At 37.5% G+C, this 19,511-nt stretch overlaps 1 protein-coding gene and 1 pseudogene across 1 annotated transcript; both read left to right on the plus strand.

Moving 5' to 3' along the window:
• The first annotated feature begins 1,249 nt into the window (after positions 1-1,249).
• LOC114637249 (olfactory receptor 12D2-like) lies at positions 1,250-4,532 on the plus strand. The gene is made up of 2 exons (XM_028785468.1): positions 1,250-1,310; positions 3,604-4,532. The coding sequence occupies exons 1-2, from the start codon at positions 1,250-1,252 to the stop codon at positions 4,530-4,532; spliced, it is 990 nt and encodes a 329-aa protein (XP_028641301.1).
• Positions 4,533-4,629: 97 nt separating this feature from the next.
• Positions 4,630-15,788, plus strand: LOC114637250 (annotated as a pseudogene).
• Positions 15,789-19,511: the final 3,723 nt, after the last annotated feature.

A 19,511-nucleotide genomic window follows, 5' to 3' on the forward strand; every position in this document is an offset into this window, starting at 1 on the left:
CAGGACAGGAGCAGACCAACTCTGTGTCTGCCCCAGCCCACAGGACCGGGGAGGGGAGGAAGGGCCAGAGCCAACTCTTTATACAGACTCTTATTTTCCATCTCCACAATTCATCACTGAGAGGTGATGTGAAAACATTTTTACCATGTTACCCCAGTAATTCTACTCCTGTACATGACTGAAAGAATTCCAAATCATTATATTACAGAGAGACTTGCACATCAATGTACAACACTACTTACAGTATGTAAGTTATAGGAAAATCCTAGGTGTCTGTCTATAGAGGAATGGATCAAGAAAATGTTTCATAACACACACACACACACACACACACACACACACACACACACTCACTCACTCACTGACAGGAAGAACAAAGTTATGCTGTTGGCATGAAAACCTAGCATTAGCAATAAACTCATTAAATCATTAAGATAGTGCCAATTGTGGTTTCTAGACTGTATCTTCAGTTTATAAAGACACAGGAAATTATGTATGTACATATGACAAGAATTAGAAGCAAAACTATCTAGACTCTAGAATTTAGATGAACCAAGAGGAATAATAGAAAACTGCACAGGGAAATAATAATAGAAGCATATGAATATATGTATAGGGTAGAGGAAGTTCAATGGCTATCACCTACTTATAAAATGGTTCCTATGTAGCCTAATACCATGTCCAGTGAATAAATTCCATTGGGAAGGAGTGTAAAGAAAATATGTATGGGTTAAAGAGAGATACAAATTAGATCCCAGTGTGGCTGATTAAGTCATTAAATAAAAAGATGACTTGTAGTAACTCAGACTTTAACATAATCAAATGTAAAATTGTTCATATAACAATGTAAAAGTTATAACATTTAGAAAACTAAGAGAAAATAAGCATAAAGGGTCCTATGCTAAAAGTACTACTAAAAACTTCAAGATGGTCTCCAGAAACCAATAGTCAAGCTGGGGGCTTAGCTTATGAATCTCATAGGGCAGGTGCCCATGTAGTTTGTGAAAAACAGAGTAACACAGTTGAATGGCTCTAAATTATACCTTCCTTTGCAAGTGAGAAAAAGTACCTTGTTTATTTTCATACCCATTCTGTTCAGTACCAGGGGAAATGCCACCTTGGGGTTTATATGCCTCTAGATCTGTCCCATTAAAACACTAAGGGAATTGTTGGTGGCAAAAGGGATCCTGGAGATGAAAGGTAGGCCAGAACAATGACATGAACTGCCACTTTCAGTAGTTTACAATCTATGCAATCTGTGTACATAAACCTGAGAATTTTTGTCACTTGTGCTGTGAACAATCAGCCAGGTAAGAGAATGAATTAGGTGTAAACTTGGAAATTTCTTGTGTTTTCTGTTTTTAAAAAGGTGAGCTGTCTGTTTGCAGCATTAAACATCAATACTCTGGGTTCAGAGTTGGTTCCCTGTCTTGAGATGCATTCTTCACTATGTTCGAGTACTGGGAAGGCTGTTTGGTTTTTGTATTATATTACCACAACTCAAACATGGTTACTCAAACATTCTCTAAAGCCAATCTGAAATCTACAAATATGGAAAGTGCTGAACAGAATCAGTAGCATTGATTATTCTAAATGCTATTTTTGTTTAAAAATCTCGTTAAAGCATTTTTGATATATATTTTTAAAACTGCTTTGTTTTCTAGTCCAAAGATTCATAAATTAACTGGTTCAAAGGAGTTGAATTTTTAGCAAGAACATTTGTTGCTTTTATAAAGGTAGAAAATATGCATGATTTTAAAAGAAACTGCCCTAAGTTCTTTGAAGGTAACACTTCACAGAAAGATCCTCTGATTATTTCATCCTCAGACTGTGAATCCAGGTATAAAGCTTAGAATCCTTCAGGATCCCTACAAGCTTTATACAGTTCATTAACTTTTGTTTTTCTAGATGGACAAATTGTTTTGTTCACCGTGCAATATCTCATACCTTGAGTGGTTCCTCCTTTGTAGTCAATCTCCCTGGTGTCTGCCTTTGTCTAACTCCAGTGCAGTTTGGGGTGTTCTTTCTGTGCCTCCAGCAACATGGGCTGTCCACACATTGATTTTCATTCTTCTTTTATGTACACAGAAAGAATCCAGTGCATCTTTAAATGAAAGGAACCAGAAGAACTACTTCTCATAGCTATGTCTGCTCCTACCAGTGTATCTCAGAGAGGCAATTCAGGTACTTTCCTATATTGAGGATAAAAGCAATTTTAAAAGTCACCTGTCTTTTAGAAAGTTCTGAGTGTACAATTAAATAGAAAACCTTTTCCAAACAATATATTCCTCAGAAACTTTAATATTCATTAAAAACAATTCAATTTTTATTATGCAAGTAAAATAAATTATTCTTTTTTTTTTTTTTTAGGAAAACAAGACTTCATTTTATAGGAAAGAATGACAGAAATTAATGTCTTAAAATGAGGAGAGCAGATCTACCCTGGAAGCTTTAGAGTAGGATGACATAAGGTAGACTTATTTTGGAAAGATAAAACAGAAGAGTTACTTACCATAGTCCCATTAATGGTGCCAGAAGAGAGGCATTTAACCTTTCTCAATATTTGAAGAATGAGTTTAAATAGGTAACAGAGAAGCCAAGATTTCAAAGAGACTAACGTTATAGGTTTTTGTAGTTCCTTCTGATGAATTGAGGGAAGAGACTGCTAGGTCCACAGAGTAGACATTTTCTTATTCAAATATTCTGGGCCCTAGAAAAGGCTTTATTTAGTCTAAGAACAGCCAGGAGGATAGAAATGTCATAAAGTATAATTTATAATGCAAAAAGTGTCTTGCATCTGCATGACAATAAAACTATAATCCCAATCAGTCAAGAAACTGTGAAAGGAGACTGAGTCATGATGGGTACAATCTGAGACTCTCAAAGAACATTTTAGGGATTTATTTGTAAGGTTATTAATGGTTCAGATTATTGGAAGACAATAAACCCATTATTTTTTAGAACACTGAAAATGTTATGCAAATATCTGGTCAGATGTTTCAGATTAATATGGTCATGTTTCTTACCTCATCTGGCTCAATCACAAATAAGAAACAAATCAGTGCAAAGATGTTTCTATCCTTTATACAGTCTAAAGATGAAGTGCAGTTGCTATGCTATGATAAGTTGTCTGTCCTTTCTATTAACTCGGTGATTGAAAGAAATGCATCCCTGCCTATTTTCTTTACTTTAAAACCCTTCAAGAGTGCTCTCACTTTTCAGAGTCTGTTTGCCTAGTGGGATATTTTAAAACATGTTCCCTGTAAGAGACAACTAATGAAATGAAAGCTGGATTATTATGTAAATATTCATAGCTAGAGAAAATGGTAAGGTGGTACCTGTTTTGCATCTCCAACAAAATGACATCAGTAATGAAAATCATATGAAATTAAAAGATATTTGAATAGAAATACACAACAGAAATGTAGGCTTAATTTTTAATGATTTGATAGGCAAATACATAAGATCTTCATAAGAACTTTGTAAGGTTATAGAAAACTATGCTCACAAACTGTATTTTGGTTGGCATGAAATTATTGCCTAGAATGACTGATGGACAAGAATGTTAGTATTCCACAAACTATCCTATCTTTTCTTTTTAAGTGTTATTGAATCACACATTAGTCACTGAATTTTTCCTCTTGGGGGTGACAGACATTCAAGAATTAAACCCTATTCTCTTTGTCACGGTCCTTGCCATGTACTTTGTCAATGTGTTTGGGAATGGAGCCATCCTGATGATCATCATCTTGGATCCAAGACTCCACTCGCCAATGTACTTCTTCCTGGGAAACCTAGCATGTCTAGATATCTGCTTCTCCACTGTTACAGTGCCAAAGATGCTTGAGAACTTCTTCTCCACAAGCAAAGCAATTTCCTACTTGGGATGCATAACTCAGCTTCATTTCTTCCACTTCCTGGGTAGCACGGAAGCCCTACTGTTGACAATCATGGCATTTGATCGCTTTGTGGCTATCTGCAAACCACTCCACTATCCTGCCATCATGAACAGTCAGGTCTGCATCCAAGTGGCTATCTCTATCTGGGCCATTCCTTTTCTTCATGCTTTGCTTCACTCCATATTGACATCTCGATTGAACTTTTGTGGTTCCAACCATATCCATCATTTCTTCTGTGATGTTAAGCCATTATTGGAGCTGGCCTGTGGAGATACTGAACTCAACAGGTGGCTGCTCAATACTCTCACAGGGACAGTTGCCATTGGCCTCTTCTTTCTGACATTTCTCTCCTATTTCTACATTGTCACCTATCTCTTTCTCAAGACCCATTCCTGCAGCATGCTGCACAAAGCACTGTCCACTTGTGCCTCTCACTTCATGGTTGTTACTATTTTCTATGCTCCTGTTCTCTTCATCTATATCAATCCTGATTCAGGAAGTTCCCTGGAAAAGGACAGGGTCATTGCTGTCATGTACACTGTGGTCACTCCTGCACTCAATCCACTTATCTATACACTGAGGAACAAGGAAGTGAGGGGTGCTCTGAATAGGAAAATCAGAATACTGCCTTGATTTGAAGAAATCCAGTAACTTATTCTGATTATCACAACATAAGAAATTATTGTTAATACTGAAGTGTCAATTTTGTGATTCTGCAGTTGTCTATGATATGTATAACAAGGATGACCAGGTAAGAGAATAAATATATGAGAAAATGTGGCTTAATTGTATTTTAAGTTCCAATCTATATATAAGATGGAAATTAGAACAAGCCAGGTACTTCCTATAAAATGCCAACTCTGAGTTTGAGAGATAAGCATTCATGAAACCAAGTTAGTATCCTTTCTTATATGTTTGTATGTAAAATCAAGTATGCAAATTTCTTGGAACAGATAAAAAGAACTTGTCTTCCATACTTCCATTTTGACTTTAGACTTTATTTTACCTAACCTGACCAATTCTTTCTCTAAGCAACACTAGTTCCCAAAACATACTTTTTACCAACACTCCTTTATGTAACAATAATTATTCAAAATATAATAGCTCTAACAACATTTGAGAAAACGAAGTTGATTGATTGGGGAAAACACATTCACTTACATTCAAAGTCAGCTGACAATGATGGAACATTTTGTTTAGTCCATAATTCCCTTGTTCTGACTGGGTTAAATCGTAAGTGTACTAACCTTAGCTCATCTGCTTGCAAGTATTGTGCTTATAAGTCCTACTTTATACCCTAGTTGTGGCTGCCACAAGAAACAAGACTCCTGAATTCTTTTCTGGTGGCCAGGATCTCTCAGGGACTCTGCTTATGTGGTGAGATTGATAAAAGGTTTTGTCATCTCACTAGCCCACTGGTGTATTCTCTTCTCTTCTTTATAGCACAGAATGGACTAAGTATAAGAAAATATGACTGAATTTCCCCTGTTTTGAATAGATGGATATTAATCAGTACACTTATCTATAAGGCCACTTAGTTTCAAATTCCATAATGTGATCAATAAAATCACTTTAAGAGGCAGAATGCAATCCAATATCTAGTACATGCTATGCTTACACTTTATAACTGACCAATCTCTCTTTCTCTGAGAGAGAGAGAGAGAGTTTATTGAAAATTTCCAGGGTATCCTGAAACTGACTGTTGTGTAGGAAAGCCTTGAATGTGCTGGTTTTCTGGTCAGCCTCTCAAGTGGCTGGAGATACAGCCTTTGCATTGTGACAATATATGATCAAAGAAATTAGGATTCTTGAGATTGGATTGATCCAATTGGATAGATAGTCAAAAGCCCTTATTTTTATGTCTCCAAGCTTCAAGGACTTTTCTCTGGAGGTCTTTGGATTTTCCACTCACTAAATGAAAATCAGGGTGGGTCAAATTTACTGTCATGTAGCTTATATGTATAGATAAAGCTATATGTGATCAGAAGTGCAGAGTATGCTGCAGAGGGAAGTTGAATGTAGGCTCGTAACAGCAGACCAACCTCTGGGAATATGAGAAAGAGCCCCTGTGTGGAACTGTTAGTAGTGTGTGATGTTGATGACAGACAAGGCACTGAGTGACTCTGAATTTCCTGGCGGTTCCTGTGAGACTTCTGAAGACAAATCATCACAAGTCCATCCCTTGTGAACTTGACACAAAACAATTTATTTTAAGCCATTATATTCCACCATAGCCTCTGAAATATCACACTCATAAAGTAATGGGGCCTTTGAGTGAATCACAATTCAGGTTGATGCAGTCTGTGCTTGTATGAATACATGATTTTCAAGGAATGGCACTGTTTTGGAAGTTGTGGAAACTTTGCAAGATAGACCATAGCTTGAAGAAGTTCATTTCTAGAGAAGTGCCTTTGAAAGTTACTTGAGCTCCCTTTCTCACCTCCTTTTGCTCTTTGTGGACCATGAAGTAAGAACCTCTTCCATCACTCTTCTCTTGATATGATATTTGGCTGAAATGACAGGACCAAGAAACAATGTTCTGTATCTTCAGAAACTGTGAGCCAAATCAAACCATTCTTCTTTTTCCTTTTCATCGTCTTCTTCCTCTTTTTCTTCCTCTTCCTGTTTCTTTTTCTATTTATCTTCTTGTTCTTCTTCCCTTCCCTCCTCCTCTTTCTCCTCCTTTTTCTCTTTCTCCTCTTTTTCCTCTTCCTTCTCCTCCTCTTCTTCCTCCTCTTCCTCCTCCTACTGTTCTTCCTCCTGCTCTTCCTCCTCCTACTACTCATTCTCATTCTTGTTCTTATTTCTGCCTAGGATACTAACTTTCAGACTGAATAATCTGTCTCCAGACTGAATAATCTCCTTAGAGAGTCACTGAACCTGTTCAGCACCATAGAAACTTTTGTGTATGGGGCATGGCAGGAGTAATTCTGAATCCACATGCCAGTAGCTAGGAAAGACTAGAAAGGAATTTGTTTTAGCATTTTAGAATATTTAATGAACTGACAGAAGTAAATAAATATTAATTATCCTATATTATCTAAAGCAAATTATGTTGCTTGTATCTAGGAACATACCATGAAAATATATTCCTCTTCACAATGATTCACGCCCCATTTTATCAAAACACAGAGACTATGGACCTTCAGTGAGTTATAGAATATCTAATGCTATAGATTGATTTATTATGGTTGTAAAAGAATTTCTATTGTGGCCATAAATTGTCCTTGAAGAAAGAATCCTTCATAGTTTCTGTTAAAATAACTATTACCTTATATGATTGAATCAGTAGGCCCTTTCCAGTGATGGTTTAATAAAAAAATGAATGAAAAAATAAAGAAGACAAGAGAGTTTTGGTTGATAAATTTTTCATGACCTGACGGCTCATACCTGATTAGTAAGCTTATTAAGACTTACAGAATTTTAAATACTACCTGCAAGGCAAAAATGAGACAGAGTCAGGAGGAAACTATCACAAAATGGGATGAAGTGATCCAGAAGCTAATCAAGCATCGTTGAACAAAGAAAACCCAGGATGTCTGAAGGATATCACAAACTAGCACACAGCAGCCTTGAGACTGATAACCACAGCTCTTCAAGGGAGAAAACATCAGATTTCCAGAAACTGAAACGTTAACTGCTTCAAGGCCCTGACTCCAGCTCCACACTGGACCTTGCCAAGTCTGTCCTTGGGCAGTAACCATGTTCCCTTATCCTTTCACCAGGGCCTCTGAGAAAGTCTGCAATTGCCCTAAGTGGCAGTGTTTAAATTTCCATATAATTCAGTAGCTTATGTACAGCTCATTCTTCTCCCTTTCTGAATGTAGTATCTAAGCACCTGATGCACAGCTTCTATGGATCATTGATTTCCTAGGAGACTTCCTATGTCATACATTAGATAAAATTTACATATTTTCTTCTTGTTAATCTGATGAGATCAGTTTGATTCTTGAACTCAGTCCTTTTCCTAAGAGGCAGAAGAAATAGGATAGTTACTGGAGCTTCAGAGTTCTAGCAAGTGCCTGTATGTACCCAGAAGACACAAAAACATTATTCTCTCATGATCTTGAGAATGTTCCAGCTCTTTTTTGTGCTAACAATCTCTGTACATCTTTATTGGAGAGAAAAATAGACATTTACTAATTTCACAGATTATCTTAGTGGTCCCAAATAGTTAAATGTTACTCCAAGAAGACTTCAATGAATATTACATTGTGTAAGCATTCTTGACTTCCGAAATTGATCAGCCAATATGTTAAAATTTTAATGAGAAATAATTAGGAAAGTGGAACAAGAATTCTCATTTAGATAGAATTAGGTTTGCAATTCTATCAGAATTACAGTAGATGATTATTGAAAAGGACACATGTTTGAATGTATAATTACTTAAAAAAGTGTATCTTAAAAATTATACATCATTTATAGTGGCTCTTTTTAGAGCCCAAGGAATGTTATGTTGTTGAGAGCCATTTTGCCTGCTTCTGTGAAATCCTACTTCTCAGGCAGAGTCAAGTCAGTCCAGGGCCTGGTGATGTATACAACAATAAGAGAGGATAGACTTGAAGCTCATGGTGAGTGGGTGAATGTTCTGTGGATCTTGGAGGAAGGAACAGGGAGGAATAGAGAGGCCTCTGGATGGGTACAGATATTGAATGTAAATCAGCCATTGTCTCTGGTAGTTTGTGATCTTGTTTTCTACAATGCCGTAGAGTATATAATGCCTAAGAGAATTAAACTTGAGGCTGCCACAGTATTGACTGGACATCCCTCATGATTTCTAACCTTTTTTCTGAGTCTTCTTTTCCATATTTCCTATAATCCTTACTCACCCCTTAGAGGACTGCTCAAATTCAGCTGGACTGTTGCACTATAGCCACATGTACACTACTCAAGATTTCCTTATTTAAGAAGGTAGATCAATGACTAGAAATAAAGTATGATTTTTAAAACATCTCCCTGCTTACATATCTGAATCATAGAATTTTATGGCTGATTGTAGATTGTATTTTTAAAAATACATCTACTGGCAAATTCTTAACAGAAAGTTCTTAGATATTTGTCACTAATGAGTTACTTTGGGAATTCAATCTCTAAGATCAAGGAAGATGTTTTCTATAGGCAAACCCTTCTGATCACAGGAAAGGTAAATCAGATAATTTTAGACTTCCAGACTCCATCACCTCTACTGTTATGTATGGTCTCAACCATGATTGCAAAGGGCTTAATCCTTGTAGGTCTAAAAACATTGGGTATAGTGAATATTTCTAAGTTCATTGCTTATTAATGGACATTAGAGAAGTCAGAAGGTAGATGTGAAATGTGATATTTTATGGAATATTAACTCTTATTCAGAATGGAACATAGCAGATATATTATAGGACATCATTCCATTTGTATGTTAGTTTCCAAGGTTGCATGTAAATAATCTCATGTAAAAGAAAATACATTGCACTGTAAAAATGCTCCTATGAAGAAATATTATATACATACATATATACATACAAGTATACATATATAAACATATGTACATATACACATACATATATATACATACATATGTATGTATATATATGTGTATTTCTTCTTCTCATGGATTTTTCCAGAAAGCTTGATGTAGAAATAATTTTCTTGGCCTTAGACTTGGTATTAAATGGCACTATCTCCATTGTTGCTGTTACTTCCCTGAGTATTGTCTCTGTTCATTTATGCATTTCCTCTTGACAAAATTCTTCTGCTTGGATGTCTGCTACATTTCTTTGATGGGGCCAAAGTCTGTCTGCAGCTCTTACATACACAGTGCCTACATTTCCCTGTAGAGTACACACTGCAGGGTTTTGCATTCACAATCTGTAGTTATACTGCCATGGCCATACTCACTGTCATGCCCTAAGATTGTTATATGGCTGTGCGGTATAAAGTCATCACAAATGTCAACACATGTATGCATAGGGTATTAGCTGTCTTGGCCAGTGTGATGTGGAGTCATCTTTGGAGTTATGCACACAGCTCTTACTTTTCCATCTGCTCTGTGGGACCAGTGTCATTCACCAGTTCTGTGATTCCTCTTGGTTTTGAGACTCTCTTGTTCCAATGATCATGTAAGTGAACTTGGTTCACTGGCTTCCCCACTTGCTTGCACTTTTCTGCTTCATCTTTATTAGTTCTACCTATGTGCATATATTCTCTAATGAGCTAAAGATGCCATCTGTGGAGGGCAGAACCAAAGTTTTTTCCATTTGTCTACGCCACATAGACAAGTATTTTGTTTAACTCTATTGGTGTCTTTGAGTTTCTAAACCCTCATTCAGACTCTCCAACTTCACTAGACTTTATTCTTAGGTTTTCATACCTTTTTTGCTCAACACTCAATCCAGAAATCTACAGACTGAGAAATGAGGCCTTAGACACAGCCCAAAGGAAGATTTTTCAAAGAAAAACATCTCTTTTTTTTCCACTATTTCCACTATTTTTTATTCCACTATTTCCTCTTTTGGAGCCACATCAATAGTTATTCGGAAAAACAACAAAGACAATGAATCAATTACAGCTAGAACAGGGTTAGTCTGATGGCTCAGTGGCAAAGACATCTGCATCCAAGCCCAAAAAGTTGGGTTAAATCCTTGAGACCCACATGGTAGGTGAAGAGAATGAACATTTGAAACTTGTCCCCTAACCTACACATGTTGTAGCTCATGCATATCAACATACATATATATATAGGGACATACTGAATAAATAAATAAATTTAATAAGATATAAACAAACAAACACGGGCATTGTTGTGTGAGTCGTCTCCTTAAATGGAGAAAAGAAGGAGATTAGAGTTTTATTTGTATATTCTTGTAAATATAGTAGATTAAAATTTCAAAGCTAGATGTGGGAGAAACAAATTTTCTCCTTCTTTAAAGAACCCAACTTAATTTCTTTTCCTGAATCATTTTTTTTTTAAATCAGAGGCATGAAAGGTAGTCAATTTGAAATTCCTTAATCAATTTTTCCTGAGATAGGGGATTAAAGAGCCTTTCACACCTCCTTGAAGAGGGAACAACTGGACTGAAGCATGATTGAGAGGCAATGAGAACTACCACCTGAGGCTGCTATTGAGGCCAGAGCAACTTTCAGTTTAGGCTCTCACCTTTCTTTTCCCAATACTCATCACTGAAGAGTGAAGAGCAATCATTTTTATGACGTTACTTCAGCAATTCTACTCCTGGATATGACTAAAAGAATTCCAAGTCACTTGGAATTCCAAGTCCACTTGCACATCAATGTAAAGAGTAATCACAATAGATAAGTTATGAAATAAACCTAGGTGTCTGTCTACAGAGGAATGGATGAAAAAAGGTCTCTCTCTCTCTCCCTCTCCCTCTCCCTCTCACTCACACACACACACACACACACACACATTTTCAGTTATACAAGAACAAAGTTATGTTCTTGGCATGAAAACCTAGCAATTTGTTATAATTAAGGCAGTGGCAGTTGTGTTTCCTAGATTATATCTACATTTTATAAAGACACAGAAAATCATTATGTATATAAGGCATGAAATAGAAGCAAAACTATCTAGTCTCTAAAATCTGTAGACACCAGTGGGAATAATGGAAGAAGGCACAGGGAAGAAACAGTAGAAGAATTGGAACATATAGGGTAAGGAAGTTCAAGGAATATCACCTACTTAACTGAAAAGGTCTTTGTATAGCCTGTTATCATGTTGAGTGAATAAATGCCTGTAGTGGTTTGTATATACTTGGGCCAGGGAGTGACACTACTAGGAGGTATGGCCTTGTTGGAGTAGGTATATCACTGTGGGTGTGGGCTTAAAGACCCTCACCCTAGCCATCTGGAAATCAGTCTTCCACTAGCAGCTTTCAGATGAAGATGTAGAACTCTCAGTTTCTCCTGCACCATGCCTGCCTGGATGCAGACATGCTCCCATCTGGATGATAATGGACTAAACCTTTGATTCTCTAAGCCAGTCCCAAATAATGTTGTCCTTATAAGAGTTGCCATGATCATGGTGTCTGTTCACAGCAATAAAACACTAAGACAATGCCATTGAGAAAGAATGGAAAGAAAATATCCACGGGTTAAAGAGAACTACAAATTTGAGCCCAGTGTGTCGGATTGAGTCATTGAATACAAAGATAACTTGAATACACAGATAATTTGTAACAACTTGGACTTAATATAGCAAATGTAAAATTGTTCTTGTAACAAATGTAAGAGTCACAACATTTGGACAACTATGAGAAAATAAACATGAAGGTTCCTATGCTAAAAGTACTACTAAAAACTTCAAGATAGTGCCCACAAAACAATAGCCAAGCTTGGGGCTTAGAATATGAATCTCATAGGGCAGGTGCCCATGTAGCTTTTGAAAAATTGAGAACCACAGAGGAATTACTTGAAATTACACTCCCCTTTAGCAACTGGGGAAAGTACCAAGTTTATTTTCAATTCAGTGCCAGGGGATGTACCCCCTTGGGGTTTTTATGTCTACAGATCTGTCTCATTAATACAACAGCAGAATTGTTGATGGCAAAGGGGATTGTGGAGAGGAAATGTAGGCCAGAACTACAACATGAACTGTCACTTCCAATATTTTATAACCTGTGAAATTTGTGTACACAAACCTTAGATTCTTTGTCACTTGTCTTCTGATAAATGAGCTAGGTAAGAGAATGCATTCAGCTTAAACTTGGAAATGTCTTATACTTTCTGTTCTTTAGGGAGTAGTCTGTTTGCAACATTAAACATCATTAGTTCTGAGGGTTCAGAGTTGGTTGCCTGTCTTGAGATGGACTCCTCACTGTATGTGAGTATTAATATTTGGCTTCTGTGTTGTATTATGACATATCATTTCAATTTGTTATCATAGTTACTTAAACATTCTGTGACATCAACAAATATTTAAAGTGCTGAGCAGAATTAATATCATTGATATTTCCAATCACTCTTTTTCTTTAAAAAATTGTTAAGTGCATTTTTTGATATATATATATTTAAATTGCTTTCTTTTCTTGTCCAAAGATTCATAAATTAACTGTATCAAAGATAATTGAATTTTTAACAAGAAAGGTGGTTCTGTTTATAAACAGACAATTTCTGCATGATTGTTAAAGAAACTGCCCTGAGTTATTTGAAGGCAATCTTTCACAGAAGGACCCTGGTGATTACATAATTTCTCTGTCTTTCATGTAAAGCTTAGAATTGTTTAGCATCTTCACAGGTTTTTCCAGTAGAGTAATTTTTTTTAAGATGAACAAATTGTTTTCTTAAATCAGTGACAAGTCACACTAGAGTGGCTCCTCTCTTGTAGGAGTCTCCCTTGTGTCAGTCTTTGTCTAACTCCAGTGCAATTTGGGGAGTTCTCTCAGTGACTTCCAGCAACATGGGCTTTCCACAGACTGATTTTCATTCTTCTCTCATGTACACAGAGGGAATATAGTACATCTTTAAATGAAAGGAACCAGAAGAACTATTCACAGCTATGTCTGCTCCTACCAGTGTACCTCAGGGAGGCAATTCAGGTATTTTCCTAATATTGAGGATAAAGATAATTTTAAAAGTTACGTTCCTTTTAGTATGTTTTGAGTGTACAATTAAATAGGAAACCGTTTCCAAACAACATATTCTCCAAAGTCTTTAACATTCATTAAAAACATTTCTATTTTGATTATGCAAGTAAAATGAAAAATACTCATTTATTTAGGAATACAAGATTTCATTTAACAGGAGAAAATGCCAGGAATTAATTTTATAGAGAGGAAATAGTCAAAATGATGGAGAGATGAACCATCCTGGAAACATAAGAGTAGGATGATTTAAGGCAGCCTGATTTGGGGGATGATAAAATAGAATAGAGTTACTCACTATGGTCCCGTTAGTAATGCTAGAACAGAGGCAAGTGAACCTACTCAATATTTGAAGAACAAGTGTAATTAGGTAACAGAGAAGCCAAGATTTCAAAGAGACTAAAGCCATAAGCATGTGTAGTTCCTTTTAATGAAGTGAGGGAAGAGACTACTGGGTCTCTTCAGAGAATTTCTTAATGTAATACTCTGGGAAGTGCAAAAGGCTCTCTTTAGTCTTAGCCTAAGCTGGAGGATAGAAATGACATAAAGTATAATTTATAATGCAATACTTGAGTGGGCATGACTGTATGACTATTACCCCAGCACTCAAGAAATTGAGGGAAGAAATGTTTGTATCATGGTAGGCATATTTGGAGACTGTTAAAGAACATTTTGGGGATCTATTTTTAAAGTTCTCAATGGTTCATATTAATGGAAGACAGGAAGCTCATTATTTGCTACTACACTGTAAAGTGTTATGCACACATCTGTTCAGACTATTGAGCTTAATGTGGTCATGTTTCTTATCTCATCTGACTCAATCATGAAGAAGAAACAAATCAACGTAAATATTTCTATGCCTAATCCATTATTAAGATAAGATAGAGTTGCTATGTTATGATAAAGCTGTCTATACTTCCTATTAACTCTGTGATTGAAACAAATTCAGTCCTGCCAAGTTTTTCACATTTAAACCCTTCAAGAGTATACCTACTTCTTGGAGGCTTTCTAACCAGGTGGGATATTTTAAAAGCTGCTCCCTGTTAGAGACAAATAAAGAGATGAAAAGAGAATTATATCAAAATATAAAAACAGCTAGATAAAATGTTAGGATTATACCTGTTGTTCATTTCCAATAAAAAGACAATAGTAAAAAAACTATAATAAACTAAAAGATGTTAGAATAGGAATATACAACAGAAAATTTGACTAAATATTTAATGGTCTGATAGGTGTGTACATAAGATCTTCACCAGAACTTTGCTGGGTTATAGAAGACTACTTAGAAACTGTGTTTGGGTTGGCAAAAAAAAAATATTGACTAGAAAGACTGATGGACAGGAAGGTTAGTGTTCCACAAACTATTCTATCTTTTCTTTTTAAGTGTTATTGAATCACACATTAGTCACTGAATTTTTCCTCTTGGGGGTGACAGACATTCAAGAAATGAACCCTATTCTCTTTGTCACGGTCCTTGCCATGTACTTTGTCAATGTGTTTGGGAATGGAGCGATTATGATGATTGTCATCTTGGATTCAAGACTCTACTCACCTATGTATTTCTTCCTGGGAAACCTAGCATGTCTAGATATCTGCTTCTCCACTGTAACAGTGCCAAAGATGCTGGAGAACCTACTCTCCACAAGCAAAGCAATTTCCTTCTTGGGATGCATAACTCAGCTTCATTTCTTCCACTTTCTGGGATGTACAGAGGCCCTGCTGTTGACAGTCATGGCATTTGACCGCTTTGTGGCTATCTGCAGACCACTTCACTACTCTTCCATCATGAATCGTCAGGTCTGCATCCAGGTGGCTGCTACCATATGGACAATTCCTTTTTTTCATGCTCTGGTTCACTCCATAATGACATCTCAATTGAACTTTTGTGGTTCCAACCATATCCGTCATTTCTTCTGTGATGTTAAGCCATTATTGGAGCTGGCCTGTGGAAACACTGAACTCAACAGGTGGCTGCTCAATACTCTTGCAGGGACCATTGGCATTGGCCTCTTCTTTCTGACATTTCTCTCCTATTTCTACATTGTCACCTATCTCTTTCTCAAGACCCGTTCCTGCAGCATGCTGCACAAAGCACTGTCCACTTGTGCCTCTCACTTCATGGTTGTTACTATTTTCTATGCTCCTGTTCTCTTCATCTATATCAATCCTGATTCAGGGAGTTCCCTGGAAAAGGACAGGGTCATTGCTGTCATGTACACTGTGGTCACTCCTGCACTCAATCCGCTTATCTACTCTGAGGAACAAGGAAGTGAGGGGTGCTCTGAATAGGAAAATCAGAATACTGCTTTGATTTTAAGAAATCCAGCAATTCATTCTTGAATATTAAAACACAAGCAAATATTGTGAATACTAAAGTGTGAATTTTTTGATTCTGCAATGATTTATGATATGTGTAACAAAGGTGACCAAGTAAGATAATAAATATATTTTAAAATGTGGCCCAATTTTATTTCATTGCAATCTATATATAAAAGTAAAATTGAAACAAAAACATACTCCCTATAACATGTCGACTCTAAATTTTTGGGGAGATAAGCATAGATGAAACGGACTAGATGTCCTTTCATATATGTTTGCATGTTAAATGAAGTATGAAAATTGCTGAGAGCAGATAAAAGGACCTTGTCTTCCATACTGCCGTTTTGACTTTAGACTTTATTTTACCTAACCTGACCAATTCTCTTTCTAAACAACAATAGATCCCCCAAACATCCCTGTTACCAATACCCCTATAGGCAACAATAATTACTCAAAATATAATGCCCCTAACAATATCTGAAGAAATGAATTTGATTTTGGGGGGAGAAAAACCCATTTATCTTCAATGTCAGCTGACAATGATGAAACCCTTCACATAATCCCTAATCCTTGAGTTCTGATTCGTACAAATTATCAGTGTAATAAACACGGCTCATCTGCTTGCATGTTTTATTCTCATAAATCCTGCTTCATCCTCTATCTGGGGCTGCCAGAAGAAACAAAGCCCCTGAGTCATTGACCAGTGTCCCTGATTGTTCAGTGATGCTGCTTACATGGTGGGAAGAATACGACATTTTACCCTTTTATAAGCCAACTGGTGTATTTTCCCCCTTCCTATTGGCACACAACAAGTAAGATGTAACAAAATATGCCTGTATTTGTCATGTTTTGAATAGATGGATATTAATGAGTGTACTGGCTAGTTTTTTTTAAATTGGATATTTTATTTACATTTCATATGTTATCCCCTTACCCCATCCCCCACCCACCCGGGAACCCCCCATCCCCTTACTCCTCCTCCTTCTTCTCCGTGGATGTAACCCCCACCTACCCCCCCCTCCCACTTCCCCACACTCAAAATTCCCACCCCCTGGGGCGTCCAGCCTTCATGAGGTCAAGGATCTCTTCTTCCACCTGTGCCCGGCAGGGCCCTCCACTCTTACATATTCAGCTGAAGCCCTGGATCCCTCCATAAGTGCTCCCAGGCTGGTGGTTAGGACCCTGGGAGCTGTGGTTGGTTGGTATTGTTGCTCTCCTCATGGTGCAACAAACCCTTTCAGCTCCTTCAGTCCTCACTCTAACTCCTCCATTGAGAACCTCATGATCAGTTCAATGGCTAGTTGTGAGCATCTGCCTCTGAATATGTCAGACTCTTGTAGGCCTCTGAGGAGACATCCATATCAGGCCCTTATCGGCATGCACCTCCTGACTTCCACATCAGCATCTACCTTTGGTGACTGCACATAGGATGGATATTCCGGTGGAAAGGTCTTCAAATGGCCCCTCCTTCAGTTTCTGTCCCTCACTTTGTCTCCATATTTGCTCCCTTGAGTATTTTGTTGCTCCTTCTAAGAAGAACTGAATCACCCCCACTTGGTCTTCCTTTTTTATGAGCTTCATGTGGCCTGTGAGTTGCATCTTGGACATTTCAAGGTTCTGGGCTAATATCCAATAATCAGTGAGTGAATACCATGTGTGTTCTTTTGTGATTGGCTTACTTCACTCAGGATGATAATTTCTAGTTCCATCCATTTACCTAGGAACCTCTCGAATTCATTGTTTTTAATAGCTGAGTAATACTCCATTGTGTAAATATACCACATTTTTTGAATCCATTCCTCAGTTGAAGGACATCTGGGTTCTTTCCAGCTCCTGGCTATTATAAATAAGGCTGCTATGAACATAGTTGAGCATATGTCCTTGTTATATGTTCGAGCATCTTCTGGGTATATGCCTAGGAGTGGTATAGCTGGATCCTCAGGTAATGCTATGTTTGTGTGTCAATCTGACATAAGTTGGAGTTATCACAGAGAAAGAAGCCTCCCTTGAGAAAATGTCTCTGTGATCCAGCTGTAAGACATTTTCTCAATTAGTGATCAAAGTAGAAGTGTCAAGTCCATTGTGGATGGTGCTATCACTGGGCTAGTAATCCTGGGTTCTATAAGAAACAAGGTGAGTAATCCAGGGGAAGTAAGCCAGTAAGCAGCACTCCTCCATGACTTCTGTATCCACTCCTGCCTCCAAGTTCTTACCCTGTGTGAGTTCCTGTCCAGATTTCCTTTGGTGATGAACAGCAATTTGAAGCATAAGCTGAATAAACCTTTTTCTCCCCATCTTCATGGTAGTGATGTTTTGTGCAGGAATAAATATTGTGTTGTCTTGACTAAGACAATAAGTATGTTTATCTATATTGTAACTTCATTTCAAATTCCATAATATAATCAATAAAATCACTTTGAGAGGCAGTTCTGGGGATGAACCCACTATATCTCACCTAAACTTTGCCTGAACCTAGCCTTTTTTTTCTTTTTCTTTTTCTTTTTCTTTTTTTTTGAGACAGGGTTTATTGAAAATTTCCAGGCTGGCCTGGAAATGAATGTTGATTGGAAAGACTTTGAATATGCTGGTTTCCTAGTCAACCTCTCAAGTGGCTAGGGACACAGCCCTTGTCATTGGACCCATCTATGATGAAGGAAATTAGCATTTTCATGAATGGATAGATCCAATTAGATAGGTATATAAAACCCCATATATTTTTACCTCTCTAAGCTTCAAAGATTTCTCTTTGGGGTTCTCTGGAGACTGTACTCACTGAATGATAACTCTGAAAGTCAGATTGGTCCAAGATTACCGTGATGTGGCTTAGAGACACAGATAAAGCTATATGTGGTTGGAAGTGCATACTCTGCCGGAGATGGAAGCTGAAGTTCAACTGGAAACATCAGATCCACATCTGAGAGGAAGAGAAAGAGCTCTTGTATGGTACTGTTAGTGGGGTGTTATGGTGATGATAGACATAGGCACTGAGTAACTTTGAATTCTCTAGTGATACCTGTAGGATTTCTCAAGATAAACAATCACAAGTCCATCCCTTGTCAACTTGACACAAAACAATGCATTTAAGCTATAATATTCCACCATAGCCCCTGAAATCTCACACTCATCTATTAATGCAAAAGCCCCACTTTGTTGCCTATGAGGGAATCACAATTCAGGTTGAAGCAGTCAGCACTGGCATGGATATACGATTTTCAAGGAATGGCACTGTTTTCAAGGCTATGGAGTCTTTTAGAGAATAGAACTCAGCTTGAAGAAGGATGTCACTCAAGATGTGTCTTTGATAGTCGCTTGAGCTCCCTTTCTCACCTCCCTTTTCACCTAACCTCCTGCTCTCTGTGGACCACAAAGGAAGAAACTCTTTCATCACTCTCCACCTGTTATGGTATTTGCCAAGAAACCATGTCCTAAACCTCCAGAGCCTGTGACCCAAATCAAATTCATCTTCATTTCTCCTCCTCCTTTTACTCTGCCTCCTCTTCCTGTCTGATTCTCTTCCTGTTTCCCCTTCTTCTTCTTCTTCTTCTTCTTCTTCTTCTTCTTCTTCTTCTTCTTCTTCTTCTTCTTCTTCTTCTTCTCCTCCTCCTTCTTCTTCTCCTTCTCCTCCTTCTTCTCCTCCTTCTCCTCCTCCTCTTCCTCTTCCTCCTCCTCCTTCTTCTCCTTCTCTTCCTCCTCCTCCCCCTCCTCCCCCTCCTCC

Source organism: Grammomys surdaster, unplaced genomic scaffold, assembly GCF_004785775.1.
Source record: "Grammomys surdaster isolate TR1022 unplaced genomic scaffold, NIH_TR_1.0 125231, whole genome shotgun sequence".
Lineage (NCBI taxonomy): Eukaryota > Metazoa > Chordata > Mammalia > Rodentia > Muridae > Grammomys > Grammomys surdaster.

What these genes read in the sequence shown, in the direction of transcription:
- LOC114637249 (XM_028785468.1), top strand. Translation starts at nt 1,250, where the DNA reads ATGCAATCTGTGTACATAAACCTGAGAATTTTTGTCACTTGTGCTGTG. An exon ending in TGCTGTGAACAATCAGCCAG is followed by an intron (nt 1,311 to 3,603) that starts GTAAGAGAATGA and finishes TTTCTTTTTAAG; the next exon opens with TGTTATTGAATCACACATTA.